We start from the raw sequence: 26,038 nt of genomic DNA, 5'->3' as shown, positions 1-26,038 counted from the left end.
GGGGGTAGGTCGGGGACTCAGGCCTCGTCTCCGCACGTGCCAGGAGGCTGTAGCTGTGCTGTTTCCCGAGGGCCCCTCTTTGCACCTGGGGGTGGTGGCTGATGCGGGGCCTCCTCCTGGAGGCTGCCTCCCTGTCTTTTTGGGCCTCCTCTGACCTTCCTGCTCTACTCCCCCTTGGGTGTGGGCAGGGCGGCCCAGAGCACCCACTCACCAGCCGGTCTCGTCCCTCAGTCCTCTCTCAGGAGTGCACGAAGTTCAAGGTCAGCAGCTGCCGGGAATGCATCGAGTCGGGGCCCGGCTGCACCTGGTGCCAGAAGCTGGTAAGTGCCTCCTAGGCCCCTCCCCACCTGCCCAGCTCCTGGGCGGGGGCCCTTTCCGGCCCCTGAAGCCAGTGGCACCCAGAGGACTAACAACTCCATTTTCTTTTTGAGGGGGTCCCCAGACCCTGGCCTCACCCTCCCCTCAAGCGGCCCCTGAGGTTCTAATGTGTGGTCTGTTTGGAAACACACACAGAACACACACTTGTATGTTTTCTCAGCCATTTCCGAGTAGGTTGTAGACATGGAACCCTTTGTCTCTTAGTACTTCAGGGGAGGTCTTTCTTAAGAACAAGGTTTTCACTTACAAAACCACGTAAGCAAGTGCAGAAACACGCGCGCTTCTGGCCCCGCATCGCCAGCACGCTTTCCTGCAGAGTCAGCAGGTTTGGGGCCAGTGACGGGACCCACCAAACACAGCCCTCATCAGAATCCAGGGGCTTTGCAGGGACAAGGTGGCCGAGAGGAAATGTACTTTGATGTAAATGTATTTTGATACATATATATCTATATTTGATAAATTCATGTATCAAATTCAGGAAATTCAGCATTGGTATCTCATTATCATCAAACCTACACGCTACGCATATTTTATTGGTTGTCCCAATGATGTCTTCGTGAGCATATTTTCCTGGTGGATTTTGTCACCCAGGCTCACCCTGTGCTCAGCTGTCTCAGGCTCAGAATCTCCTCACTCAGGCTCACCCTGCACTCAGCCGTCTCAGGCCCCAAATCTCCTAACCCAGGTTCACACACTGCGCTCAGCCGTCTAACGCTCTGAATCTCCTCACCCAGGCTCGCCCTACGCTCAGCCGTCTCCTTGGGCTTCTTGAATCTGGACAAGTCCTCAGCTTTCTTTGTCTTTCCTGTCCTTGGGCGTTTCTGAGGAAGTCAGGAGAGCAGCTTTGTAGCATGACCCTCAGGGGTCTTGTCTGGAGTTTCTTCTGCCTGGACTCAGGTGTGCTTTGGCGGGAGCCCCTCAGTGATGGTGTCCTAAGTGCCCATGAGAGGCACTGCTGTGGCCCCGTCCCAGTCTTGATGAGGTCAGCGTGGACGGCTCTGCTGAGACAGCATCCCCCCGGCCTCCCCATCCCGCTGCACGATCCCCTCGCAGCCACTGTGGGCTGGTGACGTTCTGCCCTCATCAAATCGCACCCACAGGCTCAGCATCCGTGGAGGTCCCCGCCTGAAGCTGCCATCACTGCGATGGCTGCAGATTGGTGCCGTGCTGGTCCCCACCTGCCACTCACGGCTGCCAACCTAAGGAAGGGTCTCTCCTTCTCTGCAGCCTCTCTCTCATCAGCGTGACCCACAGTTTTATTTTGTTCAGTAGTGCATGATCTGTGGCTGTCCTTTCTTCCCCGAGATGCTCAAATCCACTGGGTCTGGCTGCGTGTCCTGTCCATGCATCCTCATTCTATTGTACTGAGCACTTTCTTGCTTTCTGGAGCAACATGATGCTGCAGGCCCATCTTCATGTCCCTTGCCCCAGCCTGGAATCAGATGGTTTTCTGACGGCTCGGGTTCCTTTCCCTGAGAGTCTGGGCTCCAGCACCGTTGTAGCCGGACAAGCCGCAGACAGAAATCCTCAGACACCCGGTTAAAGAAGGAAGGGCTTTATTTGGCCAGGAGTGTCGGCAGACTTGCGTCTTAAGAGCCGAGCTCCCCGAAAAAGAAATTCCTAGCCCTTTTAAGGGCTTACAACTCTAAGGGGTCCACGTGAAAGGGTCGTGATAGATAGAGCAAGTGTGGGGAACGTGACTGGGGGTTACATGCATCAGCTGACAGAACAGAAAGTTTTGCAATGCTTTTTCATACAATGTCTGGAATTTACAGATAACACCAGTAGTTTTGGTCAGGGGTTAATATTATTATTATTATTATTAGTTTAACCACCAGGGCCGGGTGGTGGCGCCAAGGTCGTCTGGCTATTTATCTTACTTCTGTTTCTTTCCAACTTTTTGCTTTCTCACTTTTCTCCTGTCTTATAAACTAGAGAAGGGGAGGGGGTGGAGAAGAAGGGGAGGGCAGCAGGAGAAGTGGTGTCTCATTTCTTACCGTCAGCAGCTTCCTCGTTTCTCAATTTTGCGTCCCACGGGGAGCAGCTTTGGGTCCTCCAGCCCACGCCACCGCGGCGAGCAGCCCCCGGAGGAGAAGCCGGGTGGCTCCTGTCTGTCCTCGGACTGAGCAGGGTGGCCAGGCCCCAGGTGGAAACCACCTTGGTCAGGCTGGGTTTTTTCCCTCCCCTTTCTGGAGGTTTTCAGCTCCTCTGAAATAAACACCTTTCAGTGAGATTTGTTTGTTTCTGTGTGGATTACATTTAGGCTTTCTTTTCTCTCTTGCTGGGATACTTGCTGATGTACTTTTATTTCTGGAGGACTTCTTTAAAAACTTCTGTGGTTCCAAAAGTCAGAGCCCTACAAAGAGGCACCCTGGGGACTGTCGCCCTCCCCTCCCACCTGCCCCCCTGCCTGCGGGACTCACCAGCCTCTGGGGGCCGGGCTTATCCTCCTGAGCTTCCCTCTACGAAAGCAAGTGCACAAACACGCGCTTCTGGCCCCGCATCACCAGCACCCTTCCCCGTAGAGGCAGCAGGCTCGGGGCCAGTGACGGGACCCACCAAACACAGCCCTCATCAGAATCCAGGGGCTTTGCAGGGACAAGGTGGCTGAGAGGAAAGCGCCCTGGGCCCAGGTCTCCCAGGCTCCCCTCCAGCTTCTGTTCTTCTAAACTTTGAGGGGCTTGGCCCAGGACCCTGCCCATGTTCTGGGTTTCTTGGGGGCCTAGGGACTGTCACGTTCCTTTGGGACAGAGCAACTCCCTTGGACAAAGGTTCTGCTGATGAAGGGCTTGAAGCCCCTGGACCAGCTGCTAGAGGACGCTGAGGCCTCTCCTCTTGGGTCAGCCTTGGGCTGGAGAGTAGGTCCTGAGTCCTTTCTGCCGCTAGAGGCAGAGGAGGAGGTGATACCCTGCCCCCCAGGGGTCTGCTGTGGCCGGGAGCCTTCAGGGAGGGGCTGTCTGGGAGGCCGGAGGAGCTCCCTGTCTCTGTCCACAGGGACTTCTGTCCCAAATTCCAGGCGCAGAGGAGGAGGGGACAGGGTGGGTCCCCAGTCCTCCATGGCCAGTCAGCCTCCTGCAGGTCCAGCAGTGTGGCCCCCTCCTGACCCCTGACTCCCCCTCCCCAGAACTTCACAGGGCCGGGGGATCCTGACTCCATTCGCTGCGACACCCGGCCACAGCTGCTCATGAGGGGCTGTGCGGCTGACGACATCATGGACCCCAAGAGCCTCGCTGAAACCCAGGAAGACCACAATGGGGGCCAGAAGCAGCTGTCCCCACAAAAAGTGACGCTTTACCTGCGACCAGGTAGGCTTGGCCTCGGTGGTGGTGCCAGGCACTGTCTGTGCTGGTTATTGGCTCTGGCTGGGAGCCCGGCCCTGCTCTGGGGTGTCAGGGCTGCCCAGAAGGCGTGTGTCCGGGTCGGACAGGTGTGTGGGCCAGTGAAGCCCCAAGGCTGCTGGAAAGCTGAGCTCCTCAGTGCCCTTCCGCTCTGTCCCCAGGTGGAGCTGCCCCAGCCCTTACCATCGGTGCCCAGTGTCTGCACTCTCTCGCAGCCCGACGTTCTGCACCTTTTTTTTTTTAAAGGGAGACCAAACCATTTGCAAAACACTATTCTGTTACACACTCAGAAGGCCAAGGTACTCTTAGAAGAGTAAAGGCTCTGATCAGTTTTGCAGCCAAGAGACCTAAGTAACTGTTTAAACCAGTGTTGCCCAAACCGACTTGACCAGAACACCTGTTTCGACTTGACCAGAGCACCTGTTTCAGAACACAGTCCCCTGTCAGTGCTTTGAGAAACGCCCTCCTTATCAGTGGCTCACGCCTGTAATCCCAGCAGTTTGGGAGGCCGAGGCGGGTGGATCACTTGAGGTCGGGGGTTCGAGACCAGCCTGGCCAACATTCTCCTGCTGCGGCAGGAGAATCACTTGAACCTGGGAGGCAGAGGTTGCAGTGAGCCAAGATTGTGCCACTGCACTTTAGCCTGGGCGACAGGGCGAGATTCTGTCTCAAAATGAAAAGAAAGGAAGGGAAGAGAAGGGGAGGGAAGGGAGGGAGGGAAGGGAGGGAAGGGAAAGGGAGGGAAGAAACGAAGCGCCCTCCTTGCTCCAGGAAGGCAGGTGTGGTTGTGCAGCAGATGGGAGAAGGAGGCCTGGTGTGGCCACCGACCTGTGACCTCCCAGGCCACAGTGAGGCCAGGGAAGGAAGGGGAAGCCATCTCCCAGGGAGAGGGTGCAGACGGGGCCGGGGTGACTTTAGAGGAACCAGCTGGTGTCGGACAGGCTGGGGCTCAGAGCTCTGCCCTCAGGGGAAGCCCAGGTCAGCGGCCACTGAGTTAGCCTTGGGGCAGAGTGGCCCAGGGTGCAGGCGGCCAGGTGACAGCCAGCAGCAGCCGGGAGGGAGGCGGCTGGGAGACAGTGAGGGATGGGGCCGAGCCAGTGGGGAGGTCCTGCAGGAGCAGGGGCCAGGTGTCCCTGGGGGCAGCAGGGGACAAAACCCCACCCTGGTGGTAGGGTCAGGCCTGCCCCTCGCTGCCCCGTGAGCAGGCACAAGCCCCTTCGTGCTGGAACCTCCACCTCTGACCTCAAACTCGAGGGCCTGGCCCTGTGGCCCCTGGAGGCAGCTCTGATGTATTTTCCCCACGCCCCACTTCACAGTGAGGAAACTGAGGCTGACAGAGGTGTTGCCTGTGGCCAGAGTTTGTGCAGCTCTGTGGTGCTGGAGGTGTCAGGAAGGATCGTCCTGGAGGGTGGGGGTGCGCCTGAATGGGGGCATCCTTGTGCCGTGGGGAAGGGTGGGGGAGTGGCTGCCCACGGCCTGGCATGCATCCCCACTGTGCAGGGGGCAAATGCGGTGGCCTCTGGGAGGGCACAAGTGAGCTCGGGTGGGTGCAGGTGAGGGTCGGCAAGCTCGGGTGAGCACCAGGGAGAGATCTTAACAGCACCCCAGGGCCACAGGCTCCCAGAGCAGGGCGGCAGGATCTGGGAAGGGACTGTCCTCTCGCGGGGTCCTGGCCCTACCCCCGCAGCCTGCTGGCCCTTCGCTGAGCCTCCACTCTGGAAGGGAAGGGACGGGGCTCCTTGGTCAGCCACCAAAGGCCTAAGTCTGTGCCCTTTGACTGCAGCACGGCCACACTGCTCGTGGGGACATGGTCTTGGCTGCCTCCTCCATGTCGCTGCAGACGCCGCACAGCCCCCAAAGCCAAACACATTTACTGTCTGGCCCTTCATAGAAAGTGCTTGGGGTCCTTGGCCCAGAGGCCAAGTGAAGCCTCTGAGGGCTGCAAGGCACAGCAGGGCGAGGGCCAGGGCCAGGAGTGCCGGGTGTGAATGTGGGTGAGTGTGTGTGTGTGTGAGCACATGTGTGTGTGGTGTGTGTGTATGCATGGTGTGTGTGGTATGTATGTGTTTAGCATTGTGTGGGGTGTGTGTATACGTGTGGCACGTGTGTGTATGGGTGTGAATGCATGTGTGTGGCATGTGTATATGTGTGTGGCATGCATGTGTATGTGAGTGCATGTGTGTGGTGTATGTGCGTGAGTGCATGTGTGTGTGTTTGGTGTGTGTATGTATGTGCGAGTGTGTGTGCGTGCATGTGGTGTGTTTGTGTATATGAACAAGTACATGTAGTATGTGTGCTTTGTGTCTGGTGTTGTGTATGAGTGTGTGGTGTGTGTGTATGCGTGCATATGTGGTGGTTGGTGTTTGTGGTGTGTGTGCATATTTGTGGTGTGTTTGCTGTGTGTGGGTGCCATGTGCGTGTATATGTGGGTGTGTGTGTGCTACGTGTGACTGTGTGTGCATGAGGTATATTTGTGTGTGAGTATTGTGTGTGTGCATATATGTGGGTGTGTATGCCATGTGTGACTGTGGGTGCATGTGGTGTATTTATGTGTAGGAGTGCGTGTGTGTGTGTCTGTGTGGAGGGGCACATACCCTTTCTCCCAGGGCATGGCAGCAGGCAGGTTGGGGGTGGAGTGGGGCTCTGCACTTGTCCTGCCGCCCAGGGGGGCTGAAGGCTGGAGGGTGGGGCAGAGGGGACAGGCTTCGTCACCCTCCCTCCTTGCTCATTCATTAACATGATGTGTGTTTATGGAGAGCTGACTTGTACCAGGCACGGTTCTGGGAGCCAGGGACACAGGCTGGTTGCGGTGACAGGTAAACAGACAGCTACACAACCGCACGTGTGACTGAGATGCAGGCGAGCGGAAGTCCAGGGCTGGGATGGAGAAAGGGGCCTCCTGGGGACGGCCCGCGTGGGCCTTGCTGGGAAGTGCCAGGTTCGTGTGATGCCTGTCTATGTGGCTGCTGATGAGGGCGCCCGTGGGACTGCAGGCATGGGGCCCGGTTAGGTGTGAGCCCAGGTGAGTCGCTGGCACTCTCAATGAAAGGCGTCCCCAATGTCGCTGGCGTCAACTCTAAGCACCCCAGGCGGGTTTCAGTGTCACTGCGAGGCACATGCCTGCATCCGGGAGTCATGTCCTTCCTCTGAAACTCCAGCCTGCCTGGACGTCCTGTGTCTGGTCCTCAGCTCTCCTGCCAGGCGGGGAGAGGGGAGGTCAGGAGGATTTGGGGGCTGGAGGAGAGGGTGCCAGTGCACAGCCCGCTCGGGGCCACACGCCCCCAGACACCCTGTGTGAGATGTGAGGTGTGGCTCCTTTTGTTCTGTCCCCACCGGCAGGCCAGGCAGCAGCGTTCAACGTGACCTTCCGGCGGGCCAAGGGCTACCCCATCGACCTGTACTACCTGATGGACCTCTCCTACTCCATGCTTGATGACCTCAGGAATGTCAAGAAGCTGGGGGGCGACCTGCTACGGGCCCTCAACGAGATCACCGAGTCCGGCCGCATTGGTGAGGCCCAGGCACTGCAGGACAAAACCCAGTCCTTTCCCAGGCCCCGGCCACTAAGGCCAGGTGCTGCAGGGCGAGGCCCAGTCCTTTCCCAGACCCTGGCCACTCCTGCCTGTGGCCCACACACCTCCTCGCACTCAGGTCCCCAGGGTAGATCTGGGGGCCCCAGATGCAGGTCCCCCCAGGGCATCCACAGGGCTGCAGTCGGCCTGCCTCCCTGCCAGGGGCCACACCCAGTCCCTGGCTCCCCAACACTTGTAGACGTTGTCCAGCCCTCCACTTCCCCTTCCATCTTCTACTTCCTTTATTTATTTCTTGGTATGTTTAAAAGACAAAATTCTGACAGTGCCAATTATTAAACTTTAAAGACCACAACACATATAGACGGCACAGCGACGGCAGCGCTGAAGAAACCACACAGCAAGCTCTGCTGGGCCAAGGGCTCCGCTCTACACCAGCACTGCCTCGCCACAGAGCAAGTCTCCAGCACACATGTGTGTCAGTCACAGCGCATGTCTTCCCCGCCGGGCGTGGCTTCTCACATCGGCACTCTGCCACCTTCCCTACATGCGGGGATGCACACACGCACACTTACACACACACGCACGCAAATGCATGCTCACACAAATGCATGCTCACACACAAACGCACGCTCACGCACGTGAATGCACGCCCACACACAAATGCATGTTCACACATGCAATGCACACTCACACACAAATGCATGCTCACACATGCAAATGCACACTCACACATGAATGTATCCTTACATGCACAAATGGATGCTCACACACGCGAATGCATGCTCACACACAAAAGCACACTCAAACTCAAATGCACACACACGTGAATGGATGCTCACACACGTGAATGCTCACACACATGCTCAAACACACAAATGCATGCTCTCACATGTGAATGTATGCTCACACATGAATGTATGCTCACACGCAAATGCATGCTCACACACGCAAATGTATGCTCACATGCACAAATGCACGCTCACACACGTGAATGCATGCTCACACACAAATGCATGCTCACACACGTGAATGCATGCTCACACTTGCATGTGCACACACATGCACACACATACACACGTGCAAGACCACATGTGCACACAGACATGCTCATGTGCACACTCATGATCACCCATGTATGTCTTCACTCACATGTATAAATCATACACAAACACACATGCCCACATATGTACCTGGTCACCTATGTGAACTAGGTGCGTCCATACCTGAACATGCTCACATGCATACAGGAATACGTGCACACACAGTTGTGCTACGCATGTACACACTCATGTTTACACATGCAGATGGCTGCACACACAGATACACATACGCACCTGTTCACATGCCCACATGTATACCTGGTCACACACATACATGCAGGAACACACATGCATACACTTATGCTCATGCATGTACATGATTGCACACTCCCAGGTTCACACACACGCCCACATACGTTCACATGCGTGCTTGCACAACGCACATGCTCACACACACACTCCACATGTGCCATCTTGCTTTCTCCACCTCCCTGCTAGGAGAGAGGAAACAGGCTTGCCCTCGTGCCCCTTTGAAGCTGGCCCTCCCACCTGGGCCCAGCCTGCCACCTCCCCAGCCCCTCCATGTGCCCTGCAGGCTTCGGGTCCTTCGTGGACAAGACCGTGCTGCCGTTCGTGAACACGCACCCTGATAAGCTGCGAAACCCATGCCCCAACAAGGAGAAGGAGTGCCAGCCCCCGTTTGCCTTCAGGCACGTGCTGAAGCTGACCAACAACTCCAGCCAGTTTCAGACCGAGGTCGGGAAGCAGCTGATTTCCGGAAACCTGGACGCACCCGAGGGTGGGCTGGATGCCATGATGCAGGTCGCCGCCTGCCCGGTGAGGCCGCTGCCCCTGCTTGGGTCCCCACGTTCCCCCAGTGTGGGGGGCTCTGTCAGGCGCTGTGTGGGGGCAGGGGGGTACCCTGGCCGGCAGGTCGTCTAAGGGACTCCAGCCTGGGCCTGGGGAGAGCAGCTCCTCACCCTGCTCCTGCCCATGCAGGAAAGGGCAAGAGGAAGGGAGGGTGGCCACGAGGGCTTGAAAATCATGCGCTGATTTCATTGTTTGCTGTGAATTAAATCTGTGACCCTGGGCAAACCTTATGAAGCCTAAATATTTTGCGAGCGGCCAAGGGTGGAACAGGGCCGCTAGGCAGCAGGTCCCGTGATTCCTGGGGTGGAACCACCCTCCTCCCTCCAGGCCGGGTGGGCGCTGGCTGCCCAGTGTGTGTCGCTCTCCACGTCCCGCCCACCCAGTTTGTGACTATCAGCCTAACAGAGCAGCCACAGTCCCTGGGCTATGTTGAGGCCACATGCACTGTCCTCCCCTCACAACCCACCTTAGCTCTCCTGCTTCCCTGCAGTCTCAGCGCAGACACACTGCTCACAAGTGTGAGGTCACAGCCTAGGACACGCACGGCCCCCACATGCGCCTGCCAGGGGCTGTCAATGGTGGACTCAAGGCCTGCTGGGCCCCTCAGGCTCGTTTTCCTCCGTGTTGCACTCGTTCTGCGTGTGGCCCATGCGTCTGTGAGGGTTTTTCCCCTTGGGGATGGTTTCCTGAGGGTTTGTTCCCAGCTCTGAAGTGCAGGGACCGCAGCCATGTCTGTCTCCTTGCCTTTCCACGTGTGCCCCCGCTCCCTGCGCCTCACACGTGCACGGGGTGTTTGAGGGCCGTTGTCTCCTCCTGGGCGTGGCGTCTGGGGGAACACAGCTGGGTCCCTGAGACCCAGGGGAAAGGGGGACCCACACCCGCCTCCGGGCCACCCCACCAGCTCTGCATCGTCTCCTCTGCTCCAGAGGGCCCGGTCTGGGAAACTGAGGCAGGTAACCCTGCCCCCCACGCCTTCTTCTCAGGAGGAAATCGGCTGGCGCAACGTCACGCGGCTGCTGGTGTTTGCCACCGATGACGGCTTCCATTTCGCGGGCGACGGGAAGCTGGGCGCCATCCTGACCCCCAACGACGGCCGCTGTCACCTGGAGGACAACTTGTACAAGAGGAGCAACGAATTCGTAAGTCCCCACCCCAGGCACCCGGGCACCACCTGGCAGGACACCACTGACGGAGGAGACAAGGGTGGGGTCTCCACCTGACAGAGCCTCCTTCTGACCCAAGGAGCAGATTCCTGAGGAAACTTCTGGAAGCCCCAAGTGGCAGCGTGGGGTCTCCCTGGACTGGCCTCAGGCCAGGGGAGGGTGGGGTTGGTGGGGGCAGCCAGGCTGAGGCCCGGCCTCGCCCTCGTGGGACACCCAGGCCCTGTTGGTCTCCAGCCCCACTGCCCCCCTACCTGGGCTGACAGCTGCTGTGGAGGTATAGTAACCGCCCCCAGGCTACAGCTGCACCCTGCCGTCCCCGCCTCTGGCCAGGGTCCCATCCCCGAGCATCTGCCTCCTCCCCCTCCCGGCCTCCCCGTACGTTCCCTGCTGCCCCTGAGTCTGCCTCCTCCAGTGTGGCCCCTCCCTGCCCCTATTGCCTGAGCTGGGTGAGGGGCTGCGGGGACCATGAGGAACATGCGGGGAGGGACAGAGGCGAGAAGGGGCCCAGGATGCACGGGGTTAGGATGAGCCTCTCTGCGGAGGCATCTCAATGGCTCAGAGGGGCCAGGACTTCTGGCTGGGATCAGCCGTGGGCCGAGAGGCAACCACCGGTCACAAGGGGCTTGTCCTCGCTAGCCGTGGTGCGACGCTCTTGCAGCCTGACGTCGTAGGCTCTGGGGGCCGCAAAGGACTTTAGAGATACAAGACTCAGGTCCTCTGCCGGGAGCCACAGACAGGGGAGGGACGGCCCTCGGGTCCCAGAACTCGGGTACGGAGAGCCGCACCTGACACTCATGGCCTCTGCTGAAACTGAGTGTCCCTCAGTGCGAAAGCAGGTCCACCGTGTGGGGAAGGCTGGGATTCTGCCCCCGTGGACATCCCCAGTCCCACGGTGAGACGCCTCAAATGCTGCTCATGCCTGGACTCTGAAAGCCCGAGTCTATGCACACGTTGCCCAGAGGGCGTGGCAGCTCTCTGCCCTGCACTCCTGTGTGGCAGCCTCTGCCTCTCCAGCCTTCCCCAGAGAGGGTTCGAAGCACGGGCAGGGCTGACGCTGAGCGGGGCAGACAGGGGCGGGTACCTGGAAGCCTTGTCCTGGACTCGGGGCCAACTGAGCAGGACCTCCTCTCTCCAGGACTACCCATCGGTGGGCCAGCTGGCGCACAAGCTGGCTGAAAACAACATCCAGCCCATCTTCGCGGTGACCAGTAGGATGGTGAAGACCTACGAGGTGAGTGCTGTCGGGTCCCGAGCATCCATTGGGTGGGGGCACGTTTCAGCCACGGGCCAGACCCAGCGCCACTGCAGGTCTGAGCGCCACCTCCGCATGCTGGGCACGTGAGCAACCAGCCGGCCCAGGTCACGGATCCCCCTAGGTGAGGAGCCCGAGGCTTCCCGTCGGGGACAGGACGCCTGCGTGTCGATAGGAGGAGGGATTCCTCCCCGTCCCTGAAACTCAGCTGTGTTGACAGCATGTCTTGGCATTGGTGATACTTCTGTTTTTTCCTGGAATACAACACAATTCTTTATTTTATGGAAACACACTTATTTTATGCTCACATACATTTGAACATCAACACTCTCCGTGAAGATAAAATTACACAAAAACGTTCACAAGCTTGGAGTGCGGAGTGGGATGAATTTCACGAAGGAAGCACAGCTGATAACCAGCCTCTGCTCCTAGAATCAGAGGCCCCCAGTCAAACACGTTCATCCTGCATTTCCGCTGCTAGTGCCATGTGTTCAGCCTGAGCAGGTCAGTGCGTCAAGATGCTCAGGTGCTGTCGGGGTTCCCAAGACCTTTCTCAGGATCAGTGATTTGCCGGAAGGACTTGCAGAGCTCAGGAACCAGTAAACTCACAGTTACAGTTTATTGCAGAGCAGCCCCTCCTGGGTGCCAGCCGCTGCCCGAGGTGTGAGGATACAGACAAAAGTCAGCAAAGGTCAAAGGTGCACAGGAGAGAAACCAGGCACCAGCTCCCAGTGTCCCCTCCCTGCGGGGGTGTGGTCGGCTCTCCATCCTCCCAGCGATGCGTGTGGCCTCATGCACAGAACATGGTCCCCAGGGAGGCTCTCGAGCCTCGGCGTCTACTGGGGGTCAGTCACAGCGGCGCGGCTGACACCCCATGGCTGACCTCAGTCTCTAGCCCTCCAGAGGTCAAGCTGAAAACTGTCCAGGGCCCCACCCCAAATCACACTGTGGGACTATCCGGTGTGACCTGAGGCCCCAGGAACAATGACACCCCCATCGGGTAGGATGTACCAAGGACTCAGAGGCCACCTCTCAGGAGCTCAGCCGGGGTCTACCACTCTTCGGCATGTGTGCGGTGTGGCCAGCCAGGCCTGCTGGGTGGAGCCTTGACTGCGTAACAGGGATTCGCTAGAAGGAAGGAAACACTGCACGCCCTGCTGAAAGGAGCCTCCGCCCATAGCAGCCTGCACAGTGTGTGGCCCTGAAGCCACAGGGACAGAAGGACTGAGCTGGAGGAAGGAGGTGGTTGTCATTGTACTTTACACAGCCACGTGCCCCGTTCTTCAGGGTGGACAGGGCCCTGGGTGGCTCACCTCACACCCGGCTCTGTTACTCACCACAGGACGCCCTAGGCCCTTCCTTACCCCGAGCCCTCAGTTTCCTCATCTGTGAAAGGGGCAGTGGTGCCGGCCGGCAGTGCGTCATGGGTACTGAGCTCACCCACTCGGGGAATTCACAGAGCAGCCGCCCTAAAGGGCCCGATTACCCTCATCCGGACAGTGACCGACCTGCTGGCCATTCCAGGGCCATCACCGCCATCTTCTTCAAAATGGCACACGGGAAACCAGGGCCCCCGCTTCCCCCTGCCCGGGGCTCTGCCCAGCTGGGCAGCCTCACAGCCCCTGCCCTGCTGCTTAGGCTGAGGAGACATACTCGGGGTTTGGGGAAAGAAAGTGCCCGGGAGGGCCGCTGCTTTTGTAAAGTGCACATTTGCTGAACTACAGGGATCCATTGTCAGGCCCGTATCCCAGCTACAAGCTCAACCTCGTGGTGTGTTGGGGCCGACAGCGAGACCAGTGGTTCCTGCCATAGGTTCCCTGGGCTCTGGAGTGGGAGCAGGACCCTGAGGGAGACACGGGATGGGGGCAGGTGTCTGGGGGACCCTCCGAGTGGGCACCCAGAGCTGGTCAGGCTGCCGGGACAGTGGATCAGCGCAGGGCAGGGCTGGGGCTGGACATCCACGGAGACCACCTGCTGGTCAGGATGTCACAGCCCTGTGTCCCATCTGTAGGTGGCCATGATGGTCCCCTCCTCACCAGCAGTAGCAGGTCCCAATCCTTTGCCATTTGTCATGGCAGCCAGACTCCGGGCGATGGTGTGGCACCAGGGCCAGGCACTGGAGGCAGGTAGAGTGCACCCCATGCCTACTGCTGAGCCTTGGGGCACACAAGCCTTTCTCAGCCTTTCCTGGTCACCTTCGGGGGTGGTCAAGGCAACAGGCAGCGAGTGTGGACACACGTGCCACGCCCCCTCCGAGTGTGTTTCTGCACCAAGCGCACAGCAGGCTCAGCAGGACAGGATGTGGGAGGGCCCAGCTCTCCCAAGACAGGGATGGCCCCAGACTGGGACGGATGGAGGTGGGCGGTGGGCGCAGAGGAGGGTGGTGGCCAGGCTGTGACCGGCCCCAGGAGCTCCATGGAAGGGACTGCGTCCATTCAGGGCAGTCATGGGAGGGTTTGGGCGGGGAGGTGACCCGACCATCTGCTCCGTGTTCCTGGAAGGTGAAATGATGCCGCAATCTTCCATGAAAGGAGCTGAGCATGTGTGAGCGTGGGGGAGGCTGGCCGCGCCCCTGTGCATCTGGCCGGCCAGAACCGATGTCACCGGGCTGTTTAACACCCATGGAAACTCAGTAGAGTGCCCAGAGCCAATGGCTTCCTGGTGATTTTACTGTGATCCTCCCTCGTGGGGCTACTTCCGCCTAACACCTGTGTGGTGGTAGGAATTTCCTACCTGTGTGGTGGAAATTCTGGCCAACACTGGCCACCATGCACGTCCTCCCAACCCAGTGATGTTGCCAGCTTGAAATCCACCAGGCAGGATCACTCACACCAGAGGCAGGAGCACTCACACCACAGGCGGGAGCAGTCACACTGCAGGCGGGAGCACTCACACTGCAGGCGGGAGCAGTCACACCGCAGGCGGGATCACTCACACCGCAGGCGGGATCACTCACACCGCAGGCGGGATCACTCACACCGCAGGCGGGAGCACTCACACCGCAGGCGGGAACACTCACACCACAGGCGGGAGGACTCACACAGGCCTGGACAATGCTGCAGCTCAGGGCTTTGCTTTCTTTTCTTATCCTCATGATGCAACAGTAAATTTTTTTTTATTTTTTATTTTATTTTATTTTATCGAGAGAGAGTTTTGCTCTTGTTGCCCAGGCTGGAGTGCCATGGTGTGATCTCAGCTCATTGCGACCTCTGCCTCCCGGGTTCTCCTGCCTCAGTCTCCTGAGTAGCTGGGCTTACAGGCGCCCACCACCATGCCCAGCTAATTTTTGTATTTTTAGTAGAGATGGGGTTTCACCATGTTGGCCAGGCTGGTCTCAAACTCCTGACCTCAGTGATCCACCCACTTTGGCCTCCTAAAGTGCTGGGATCACAGGCGTGAGCCACCATGCCTGGCCTGGGTTTTTTTTTTTTTTTTTTTTGAGACAAGGTCTTGCTCTGTCGCCCAGGCTGGAGTGCAGTGGTGCGATCTCAGCTCACTGCAACCTCCACCTCCTGGGTTTAAGTGATCCTCCTGCCTCAGCCTCCCGAGTATCTGGGACTACAGGCATGTGATGCCACACCACTCTAATATTTGTTCTTTTTGTAGAGATGGGGTCTTCTTATGTTGCCCAGGCTGGTCCTGAACTCCTGGGCTCAGGCAACCTTCCCACATCGGCCTCCCGAGTACTGGGATTCCAGGCGTGGCCCCTGGGCAGCTCAGGGCTTTTACCCCCGAGAACCTCTTACCACACATCACTGACCACACACTCTGGGGACCAAGTGCAAAACTGCACTGAGGACCGTCCCAGCCATTTTGCAGGTGCAAAAGCCCCTGGGGTGAGCCCAGTGCGTGGAGATGCCGTGGCACAGGTCCTAGCCGTGCCATGTCTGGTTTTCTTGCCCAACAGAAACTCACCGAGATCATCCCCAAGTCAGCCGTGGGGGAGCTGTCTGAGGACTCCAGCAATGTGGTCCATCTCATTAAGAATGCTTACAATGTGAGTCTCCTGCACCACTCAGCTGGGACCCATGGGGTGGCCAGCAATCTCCCCACTGCAGGTCAGCTCCTGCTGCAGGTCAGCAGGAGGGTGGTCTGGGAGGAAAGCCCCTGCCCCGTGGGGCAGCTGCAGCCTCCCGACCTGCCCTCAGGCCTCCAGGACACCCTGGCCCGGCACTTCCACGGGGAGCTCTGGGTCCTCTCTCGTTGATGTTGTGGGCGATGCTCCCTGAAACCCGAGCTCCGGACTCTTCATTCCAGACTTTTCTCTGCGGGTCTCTATGGAGAAGGGGGGTGGACAGCTCTGGTGGCAAACAGTACAGCTGGGGCAGGAGGAGGACACAGGAAACTCCCACGGTGGACTTGGGCCCTGGGAAGACACCCTGGGGGGTGGAATTCCTCTTGCTCTGTTCACCTGTCCTGGGCAAGCTCCAGAGAAGCCCTCACCACCTGAATTTCTCCCTGGTGCACGGCCTATCGAGCTGCACCCTGGGCTGCTCCCCTGGGGAGCCCATGGCCCTGGTGGACATAGGTAGGAATAGGGGCGCACTAGGTGCCACTCAGGGCCCCAGGCACCAGAGGTCCCGACTGCTCTGGAAATCTACCCCCAGGTGAGAGATGTTCTCAGAATTCTGGCCTGGATCCTTCTAGGCCAAAGGTCCTGCTGGCTTGAGGGAGCTCAGCACGTTAGCGCCTCCGACAAATGCTGGGTCATTGAATTAAACTGAAGGCCCGTGGAGGAGGTGCCATTTGCTTCTCGTAGCCTCCCGTGAGCCCCAAACCCCCAGAGCAGACCCTCCTGGGTGCCAGCCACTGCCCGAGGTGTTTCTGTCCTTACACAGAGGATGCAGGTGACGCCACTGCCCTGGCCATTCACCCGATGCCCCTATGAACCTGTTCCTCTGCCTCCTCTCAATTTCCGTCTGTCTCTCAGTCTTTGTCTCTCTTTCTCTGTCTCTCTCTGTCTCTGCCCCATCTCTGTCTGTCTCTGTCTCTGCCTCTCTCTGTTTCTCTCCATCTCTCTGTCTCTGGCTCTGGCTCTGCCCATCTCTGTCTGTCTCTGCCTCTCTCTGTTTCTCCCTATCTCTCTTATCGCTTGAACAATTTATGCAGCTCCTGCCCTGTGCTAGGTCCTGGGGACTCAAGGCTGAGGAGCAGCAGAAGCTCCCATCCCTGAGTCTCACACCCTGGCTCCATGCTAGTCCCTGTGGTCGGGCTGTCTCGAGGGCAGGACTGTGGCCCTGGCAGCCCTGCCATCCTCAGCACATCCTGCTGTGCTCTCCTCTGTGTCATTAGCTGACACTGGGGACTTGCGGGGAGAGCAGAAGTGGAGACGGGTCTAAACCACTGGGCCAGGCAGGGCCAGGACAACAGAAACACTCGCCCCCTAAGAGTAACCGCTCTCTGCCCACAGAAACTCTCCTCCAGGGTCTTCCTGGATCACAACGCCCTCCCCGACACCCTGAAAGTCACCTATGACTCCTTCTGCAGCAATGGAGTGACGCACAGGAACCAGCCCAGAGGTGACTGTGATGGCGTGCAGATCAATGTCCCGGTGAGCCTGGCCACAAGGGTCCCCATCTCAGCTTGCTGAGGGGCTCTGGAGACAGCCAGAAGGAGCCAGGGTCCCCATCCCAGCACACTGAGGGGTCCTGGGGACAGCCAGAAGGAGCCAGTGTCCCCATCCCAGCACTCTGATGGGGGAAGGGAGGGGCACACAGGCATCAGAGGCTGTCTGGGAGCAGGCAGCATCCACTGGCAGGTCCCTGTTTCTTTCCTTCACCTCCTCTCTGCCGAGGCCAGACGCTTTCCTTGTGAAGCTGATGTCAGGAACGTCAGTGAGAGGGTGCCGGGAGGGTGCTTCTCAGTGAGAGGGTGCTGGGAGGGTTCTTCACACACGCCTTGGCCCAAGAGTCCTACTCATCAACCTGGAGCCCCAAATCCCTGGGTCAGGCCACTGCAGACTGAGGGATGGAGTGATGGCTGCACCCCCTGGGGGCAGACGCCGGACACACAGAACAGGCACAAACGGCAAACCTGGGTAGGGTTAGTTGTCATGATTTTCTGCGTGTTTCATTCTGTTTTTTTGACAGAAACATTAAGGCATGGGCCACACAGGTGGTTAGGAATGGACACTGAGTTCCTTCCCTAATCTTTCAGGTTTAAGTTTATTATCCAATCATTTGTTGTTTTTTTTTGTTTTTTGTTTTTTGTGTGTTTTTTTTTTTTGCTAGCTGTGAAATACTATTCAGTAAGACACTTGCTTTCATTGCATTTTCTTAATATGACTTTGGAATTCCTCCAAACATGTTTCTTCGTAAATGCTGCCTGTGGATTTTTTTTTTTTTTTTTTTGAGATGGAGTTTCGTTCTGTCGCCCAGGCTGGAGTGCACTGGTGCGATCTCGGCTCACTACAATCCAAGTGATTCTCCTGACTCAGCCTCCTGAGTAGCTGGGACTACAGGCGTGTGCCACCACGCTCGGCTAATTTTTGTATTTTTAGTGGAGACAGACTTTCGCCATGTTGGCCAGGCTGGTCTCGAACTCTTGACCTCAGATGATCCACCCGCCTCAGCCTCCCACAGTGCTGGGATTACAGGCGTGAGCCGCGGCGCCCGGCCGTCCCATGGATTCTCACCAGAACGTTTCCCTCATGTTGGGTGGTCCGAGTGGGAGTGTGCTCAGCTTATCCTGATTTGCTGTCTGCGTGTCACATGTCTCTGCTGATGTGTGGCCGGGGAGATCCTGGTGCCGGCCAGCGCGGGAGTGCGGGCAGAGCACCTCCTTGCCGGCTGACTTCGGCTCTCGGATCTGAGCATGAGCTCTTCCTGCTCCTGGTCACCCCTTCCTCCCCACGCTGAACCCCCCAGGACCCCTGCAGAGGCCAGGAGGTGAGGGTTGGGAGCCGGGCTGCCACCCTGGCCGCCGAGGGTCCCCACCTGAGCCCAGCACTGCCCTGCAGATCACCTTCCAGGTGAAGGTCACGGCCACAGAGTGTATCCAGGAGCAGTCATTTGTCATCCGGGCGCTGGGCTTCACGGACATAGTGACCGTGCGGGTCCTTCCCCAGTGCGAGTGCCGGTGCCGGGACCAGAGCAGAGACCGCAGCCTCTGCCATGGCAAGGGCTTCTTGGAGTGCGGCATCTGCAGGTGAGGCGGGCGCAGGTCCCTGTTGAACCATCCCCAAGCCCCACCCCACAGGGCAGGTGTCAGCAGGCAAGGCGGGCACAGGTCTCCATGAAGCCTCCCCCAGCCCCATACCACAGGGCAGGTGTCTGCAGGCGAGGCGGGCGCAGGTCTCTGTGAAGTCTCCACCAGCCCCACCCCACAGGGCAGGTGTCTGCAGGTGAGGTGGGCGCAGGTCTCTGTGAAGTCTCCCCCAGCCCCACCCCACAGGGCAGGTGTCGGCAGGTGAGGTGGGTGCAGGTGGCTCCATCCCTTCCCCCACCCCACGGAGCAGGCATCCTGGGGGCCCCCTTCTGCAGGAGGTGGGGAGATTTGGGATTGGAACCCAGAACCCCTCGGCAAGCCCTCACCCGTGCTCCTGAGCCAGGGCACCAGCAATGCCAGCCTGTACTCTACACTCTCTGGCCATGGAGGACCCAAGGCAGGGGACTTGTGGGCAGGAGGACCCCCTCACCAGAGGATGGAGGCCCATCTCAGGGGCACAAGGAGTCCCCGCTGGCCGTGCCCATGGCCTTGAGTGGGTCACTTTCTCTGCCCGACCTTCCTTGACCCTAGGAGCTGGCTTCTCTCTGACCTTGGGGACCCAAGGCCATCAGGCTGGCAGCCCTGGGGCATGGGTGGCTAGAGAGCCTCCTGGGACAGGTGACGGCTTCTGGGAGCCTGGGCCCCATAGGCCACCTCTCGGGCGTGCACACCCCCTGCCAGGCGTGGGCACCCCACCTCAGGGAGAAGTGGGGGACAGGTGGACCCAGTGGGGATGTTCACATGGCACTCAGCCAGGCGGCCTGCCCGGGGGCTGGATGGCTGTCCCCCTTTCCTTGCTTGCCTGGCCAGAGCTGCTAGGCCGACCTCCCAGGACTCTGCCCCCTTTGCTCTGGTCACCTCCTCCCCTGTCCTGACCGCGGTGCCAATCCACGTCCTGGTGGCAGTGCCCTTCCTCACCTTCAGGTCCCCGCTGCCCCCAGCCTCCTCCCATATCTCAGGACAATGATGGTCTCTGTGGTCTTGGTGGTCTCTGTTGCTGTCCCCGTGCCTCAGTGGCCACCCCGCCCACTGTCCTGGGTGTGCAGCCCTGGGGCGGCCTCTTCACGGGACTGTAGGGGTGACTCAGTCGGAACACTTGGCAGGTGTCGGGGGGTGCCCTGCCACAGGTACTCAGACACTCGGTCCTGCAGCTTCCTCCTCTGGGGAGCAGGAGAGCCCGTGGCAGTGCCGTCTCTGAGGACGCCTCAGGGTGGGTGTGGCTCCTGCCTGCCAGCGGCTTGATGCCAGCTTCCACATCTGTAAAAAGCCCTTGTCCCTGCATTCTCCCACAACCTGGCCTGTCAGTGCACGAACGCAGGAGGGAGGGTGGGGCTGTGGCAGGTGGCAGTGCCGAGTCCCCGCTGGCCACCATGTGGGGCACGCAGGAGCAGACACCAGCCACTCACAGAGCACCGGTATCGCAGCACAGGCCATGTGCATGGCTGCAACACAGCTCCACAGTGAGCCTGCCAAGCCACTGCATGCGCAGGCCAAGGCCAGGTGTCTGCTTTCCCCTCGGGACATCCTGGGGAGGGAACGCAGGGCCCCTGTACGTTTTGAGCACAATTAGTCCGTGGCAGGTGCTCAGTAGGCCTCGAGGAAAGCACAGACAATGTGCCATAGGGGTGTTCTGCACCAAGGGCAAGGGGCCTGGAGGACAGGGCGGCTGTCCCTTGTCCCACATCACTGGGGGGAGCCTGACCTTGGGGCCTCTCCTGTCCCCAGGTGTGACACTGGCTACATTGGGAAAAACTGTGAGTGCCAGACACAGGGCCGGAGCAGCCAGGAGCTGGAAGGAAGCTGCCGGAAGGACAACAACTCCATCATCTGCTCAGGGCTGGGGGACTGTGTCTGCGGGCAGTGCCTGTGCCACACCAGCGACGTCCCCGGCAAGCTGATATACGGGCAGTACTGCGAGTGTGACACCATCAACTGTGAGCGCTACAACGGCCAGGTCTGCGGTGGCCCGGGTGAGCCCGTGGGTCCCTGCTGGACAACGGCCGTCCTACGGCACAGACTTGGTGTTGGGGGGTGCGTTCTGGACCATTCGACGAGTGGAACAGAAAGGGGGGATCCTGAGGACAGACAGTGCAAGTCTCGCCCAGCCACCGGGCGTCAGCAGGAACTTGGATGACCCTGCACCCCGTCCTGCCTCAGTTTCTGTGTCCATGAGGACAAGGCGTCCTTGTGGGGAGGGTCCACAGGAGGAACGGTCACAGCCCTATTGAGGTCCCATCACAGCAGGGCAGGGGAGGTCCAGACTGGCCAGGAGGCGGCCACGTGGCTGGCGGGGGCAGAAAGGCCTGGCTGGTGGCCCCATGCCTTTTGCTCAGGAACATCCCCCAGGCTGGAGGAGGCAGGCGGGCCGGAGGGAGCAACCGCAGTGGGGTTTCGGGCGGGTCTCGGTTCCCAGGCCGAGCAGGAGCTTAGCCGTGCTGCCCCGTCTTCCAGGGAGGGGGCTCTGCTTCTGCGGGAAGTGCCGCTGCCACCCGGGCTTTGAGGGCTCAGCGTGCCAGTGCGAGAGGACCACCGAGGGCTGCCTGAACCCGCGGCGTGTTGAGTGCAGTGGCCGTGGCCGGTGCCGCTGCAACGTATGTGAGTGCCATTCAGGCTACCAGCTGCCTCTGTGCCAGGAGTGCCCCGGCTGCCCCTCACCCTGTGGCAAGTACATGTGAGTGCAGGCGGAGCAGGCAGGGCGGGCAGGGATCCCCACTCCCCGGCCACCTACCCAGCAGCCGGGCTCACTCGGGGACCCCAGTGAGCACCTCTGCACCGCGGGGTTCTCTGCGGGTGCATCTGGACTGAGGGGCCCTCAGCGGCCGCCGTGCCCCTGTGCCCCTCCTCCCTCCTGTGCGCACCTGCCGCGGGCCCTGGGATCAGGCTTCCAGTTCACCCGCTGCACCTGCATCTGCCCCACTTGGGCCCCCTCCTTGGCCTGAGGGCACCCCAACCCCACCTGCCCCCCCTGGTGGACACACACCCAAGCCCGAGCCCCCGTTGCCGGAGCCCCCGCACACCCTGGCACCGATGCTCACACCTGACTCCCCGCAGCTCCTGTGCCGAGTGCCTGAAGTTCGAAAAGGGCCCCTTTGGGAAGAACTGCAGCGCGGCGTGTCCGGGCCTGCAGCTGTCGAACAACCCCGTGAAGGGCAGGACCTGCAAGGAGAGGGACTCAGAGGGCTGCTGGGTGGCCTACACGCTGGAGCAGCAGGACGGGATGGACCGCTACCTCATCTATGTGGATGAGAGCCGAGGTGAGGCCGCTGGGGTGCAGCAGGGACCGGCTCCAGAGCTCCGGCTGCGGGGTCTCCGCAGAGGCGAGGGTGGTGCGGAAGGAGGATCTCACCTGCAGTGGTGTGGGCCCAGCAGGGTGGATGAGCCATGCGGGATGCCCTTGGCATCGCAAGGAGGCCAGAGGCCGGTCCCCTCACCCCCAGCAGCCTCCCCTTTCCCTCCCCTCCTCACCTGACCCCACATCAAGCTGGGCAGCAGACGGCCTGTTCCCTGGGGGCACCACTGCTCCACACCGGGCAGGCCCACCAGCATGCCACACGGCCCGGGCCATCTCCCGCTGGATGCCTCATGGGGCAAGGCTTGCAGTTGCAGGTCCCCGGGGGTGGCCCGCGGTCAGGTTGCTGCGTGAGGCTCCCTTGAGGGGACTGGGAGATCCTGGTGCTCGGCTCTCAGCCCCGGAGGGGCCCAGGGCCACCAGGCACCACCGTCCCCTAACACTCTCTGCCCATCACTCGTTCGGCTCCAGTCCAGCCGGAACCAGTCCCAGCCCCACAGTGACCTTGGTGGCACTGACCCTGTCTCGTTCAGCTCCAGTTGGAACCAGGCCCAGCCCCACGGTGACCTTGGTGACACTGGCCCTGCTTCTTCAGGTCTCATGTTCCACAGGCTCCTGAGAGGCAGAGGGGCTGGGGCTGGGGGGCCGCAGGCGGACTCCATCAGGCATGGCCAGCAGCCGGCCAGGACTCTTGCAGAACTGAGACCTGGGAGCTCCTCCCTCCCCAGGAAGGGACCCGAGGCAGGCGGCGGGGGTCTCTGAGCCTGTAGGTGACATGCCTGGAGCTCACAACCCACATGTGGGCCTGGGGCTGCAGACCCCCACCTGCCAGGGCAGGAACCCCTGCGGGCCACTTTGAGGGACAGACTTGGGTCACGTCTGGTTTGTGCAATCCTGGCCAAGTCACTTCACCTTTGAGGACAGATGAAGGAAGGCAGGTCCCCCAGGAAAGGCAGGATGGCAGGAGGGGGCACGGGGAGTGAGAGTGCAGGTCAGGATGGCAGGAGGGGCACAGGGAGTGAGGGTGCGGATCAGGATGGCAGGAGCAACCACAGGGAGTGAGGGTGCAGGTCAGGATGGCAGGAGGGGGCACAGGGAGTGAGGGTGCGGATCAGGATGGCAGGAGCAACCACAGGGAGTGAGGGTGCAGGTCAGGATGGCAGGAGGGGCACAGGGAGTGAGGATGCCAGACCAGGCCAGGGACTGCACTGAACGCTAGTGTCTGTCCCAGGGTTAGCAGCTGTGGGCCTGGCCCACTATGGCCCACAGCCCCCATGCTCAGGAGGTGGGCACAGCTGCCGTGGGAACCAGGACCTTGCGTTGCTCATCCTGGCACCGGCCTCACCTGCTGAGCTCAGGTCTCTGGTCTTGTCCTTGACGACCACAAATCACCTTCACAGTAGGGGGAGTGAACTCCAGCAGGGACCCTGAGCCTGGTTCTGAACTCTGCTGTAGGAGAGCGGGGTCCCTCGCACTGTCTCCTACCCCCCAGTATTAGCACTCTGTCCTGGCTGCCCGGTACCCTGGCCCTGCCTTCTTCTCTGTCAGCAGGGGTGGTGGCAATGGCCCTTAGGTTTCATTTGGAACCACAGGGCCTGGCCTGGAATCCAGCAGGGGCTGGGCCAGGTTCTCACTGACCCCTGGCCATGGTGATGGATGGTGAGCCGGGGCCCTGGGAACCTCCGTCTCTCTAAGTGCTGTGTTGTGGGGTGACCTCGGACCTGTGGGCACACGGCTCAGTGAGATGGGGCTGGACTGACGCTCGGGTGTGCTGCTTCTTCCCTAGAGTGCGTGGCAGGCCCCAACATCGCTGCCATTGTCGGGGGCACCGTGGCAGGCATCGTGCTGATCGGCATCCTCCTGCTGGTCATCTGGAAGGCTCTGATCCACCTGAGCGACCTCCGGGAGTACAGGCGCTTTGAGAAGGAGAAGCTCAAGTCCCAGTGGAACAATGTAAGTGGCCGTCCTTGGGGGTCCCACGCAGAGGGGCACGTGCGTCCCACACTATGCGACCTCCTGCTGCGGGAGGCCGTGGACACCCGTGTGTGGCTGCACCCCGGCCTCCCCAGGCAGCTTGTCCTCTGGGCGTCCGCCGCTGTGGGTGAGCTTGGCTGCCGGTGCTGGGACCCTGGGGGGGCTGCCCCACATCTAGCTCTTCCTCAAAGTGACGGCTTCCATGCGGGGAGTGTCCTCAGGGAGAAAGATTCTGCTCTGAAAACCTCCCACACTCACAAGCCCCTGTTTGCATTTCCCACCAGGATAATCCCCTTTTCAAGAGCGCCACCACGACGGTCATGAACCCTAAGTTTGCTGAGAGTTAGGAGCACTTGGTGAAGACAAGGCCATCAGGACCCACCATGTCTGCCCCATCACGCGGCCGAGACATGGCTTGCCACAGCTCTTGAGGATGTCACCAATTAACCAGAAATCCAGTTATTTTCCGCCCTCAAAATGACAGCCATGGCCGGCCGGGTGCTTCTGGGGGCTCGTCGGGGGGACAGCCCCACTCTGACTGGCACAGTCTTTGCATGGAGACTTGAGAAGGGAGGGCTTGAGGTTGGTGAGGTTAGGTGCATGTTTCCTGTGCAAGTCAGGACATCAGTCTGATTAAAGGTGGTGCCAATTTATTTACATTTAAACTTGTCAGGGTATAAAATGACATCCCATTAATTATATTGTTAATCAATCACGTGTATAGAAAAAAAATAAAACTTCAATACAGGCTGTCCATGGAAACTGGGCACTGTGTCCGCTGTATTCCCCCGACTGGCAAGGTGGCCAGGCGCACGTGGGCCCTGTCCTGCCCGCTGACCTTTGCCGCACAGGCACACAGCTGGCTTCAGACCGTGGGGCAGGTTCTGTTTTCCCTTTTCCTTCCTCACCTGCTGGTCCATACAGAGCCCCACTCTGAGCCCCTGTCCCAAATCCTAGGTGCATTTCCGTAAACGGTGGTGGCCCCACCAAAGAGGTGCCTGCGGCGGAGCCTGGCCAGGGCAGAGGCAAAGCAGGAAAGTGGGTATCTGTCTGCCCTCCCTCCAGCCATCTACACCTCCTCTCCAGCCATCTACACCTCCCCTCCAGCCATCTACACCTCCTCTCCAGCTCTACACCTCCCCTCCAGCCGTCTACACCTCCCCTCCAGCCGTCTACATCTTTTCTCCAGCCATCTACACCTCTCCTCCAGCAGTCTACACCTCCCCTCCAGCCGTCTACACCTCTTCTCCAGCCATCTACACCTCCCCTCCAGCAGTCTACACCTCCCCTCCAGCCGTCTACACCTCTTCTCCAGCCGTCTACACCTCCCCTCCAGCAGTCTACACCTCCCCTCCAGCCGTCTACACCTCTTCTCCAGCTGTCTACACCTCCCATCCAGCCGTCTACATCTCTTCTCCAGCCATCTACACCTCCCCTCCAGCCGTCTACACCTCCCCTCCAGCAGTCTACACCTCTTCTCCAGCCGTCTACACCTCCCCTCCAGCAGTCTACACCTCCCCTCCAGCCGTCTACACCTCTTCTCCAGCCGTCTACACCTCCCCTCCAGCAGTCTACACCTCCCCTCCAGCCGTCTACACCTCTTCTCCAGCCATCTACACCTCCCCTCCAGCAGTCTACACCTCCCCTCCAGCCATCTACACCTCTTCTCCAGCCATCTACACCTCCCCTCCAGCAGTCTACACCTCCCCTCCAGCCGTCTACACCTCTTCTCCAGCCATCTACACCTCCCCTCCAGCAGTCTACACCTCCCCTCCAGCCGTCTACACCTCCCCTCCAGCAGGCTACACCTCCCCTCCAGCCATCTACACCTCTTCTCCAGCCGTCTACACCTCCCCTCCAGCAGTCTACACCTCCCCTCCAGCCATCTACACCTCTTCTCCAGCCATCTACACCTCCCCTCCAGCAGTCTACACCTCCCCTCCAGCTGTCTACACCTCCTCTCCAGCCGTCTACACCTCCCTTCCAGCCATCTAC

General features: G+C 59.8%; 1 protein-coding gene across 5 annotated transcripts in view; it reads left to right on the top strand.

The window, feature by feature from the left end:
• Nucleotides 1-24,805, top strand: part of ITGB2 (integrin subunit beta 2) — a 46,119-nt gene extending 21,314 nt beyond the window's left edge. For 4 of the 5 annotated variants that reach the window (XM_063803345.1, XM_063803346.1, XM_063803344.1 and 1 more), the window contains 14 exons: nucleotides 232-320; nucleotides 3,503-3,683; nucleotides 7,056-7,226; nucleotides 8,885-9,126; nucleotides 10,143-10,298; nucleotides 11,458-11,553; nucleotides 15,482-15,571; nucleotides 16,985-17,125; nucleotides 18,533-18,720; nucleotides 20,506-20,750; nucleotides 21,232-21,451; nucleotides 21,832-22,034; nucleotides 23,856-24,022; nucleotides 24,328-24,805. In XM_063803345.1, the coding sequence (XP_063659415.1) occupies nucleotides 232-320; nucleotides 3,503-3,683; nucleotides 7,056-7,226; nucleotides 8,885-9,126; nucleotides 10,143-10,298; nucleotides 11,458-11,553; nucleotides 15,482-15,571; nucleotides 16,985-17,125; nucleotides 18,533-18,720; nucleotides 20,506-20,750; nucleotides 21,232-21,451; nucleotides 21,832-22,034; nucleotides 23,856-24,022; nucleotides 24,328-24,390 (2,252 nt within the window). In that variant the 3' untranslated portion in view covers nucleotides 24,391-24,805. The remainder of the gene's footprint in view (nucleotides 1-231; nucleotides 321-3,502; nucleotides 3,684-7,055; nucleotides 7,227-8,884; nucleotides 9,127-10,142; nucleotides 10,299-11,457; nucleotides 11,554-15,481; nucleotides 15,572-16,984; nucleotides 17,126-18,532; nucleotides 18,721-20,505; nucleotides 20,751-21,231; nucleotides 21,452-21,831; nucleotides 22,035-23,855; nucleotides 24,023-24,327) is intronic. The other variant, NM_001034122.1, reaches the window with a different exon arrangement.
• Nucleotides 24,806-26,038: the final 1,233 nt, after the last annotated feature.

This window comes from Pan troglodytes, chromosome 22 (genome assembly GCF_028858775.2).
Source record: "Pan troglodytes isolate AG18354 chromosome 22, NHGRI_mPanTro3-v2.0_pri, whole genome shotgun sequence".
NCBI classification, from domain to species: domain Eukaryota; kingdom Metazoa; phylum Chordata; class Mammalia; order Primates; family Hominidae; genus Pan; species Pan troglodytes.
The sequence above is the reverse complement of the archived record's forward strand: the minus strand, read 5'-3'. Positions and strand labels throughout refer to the sequence as shown.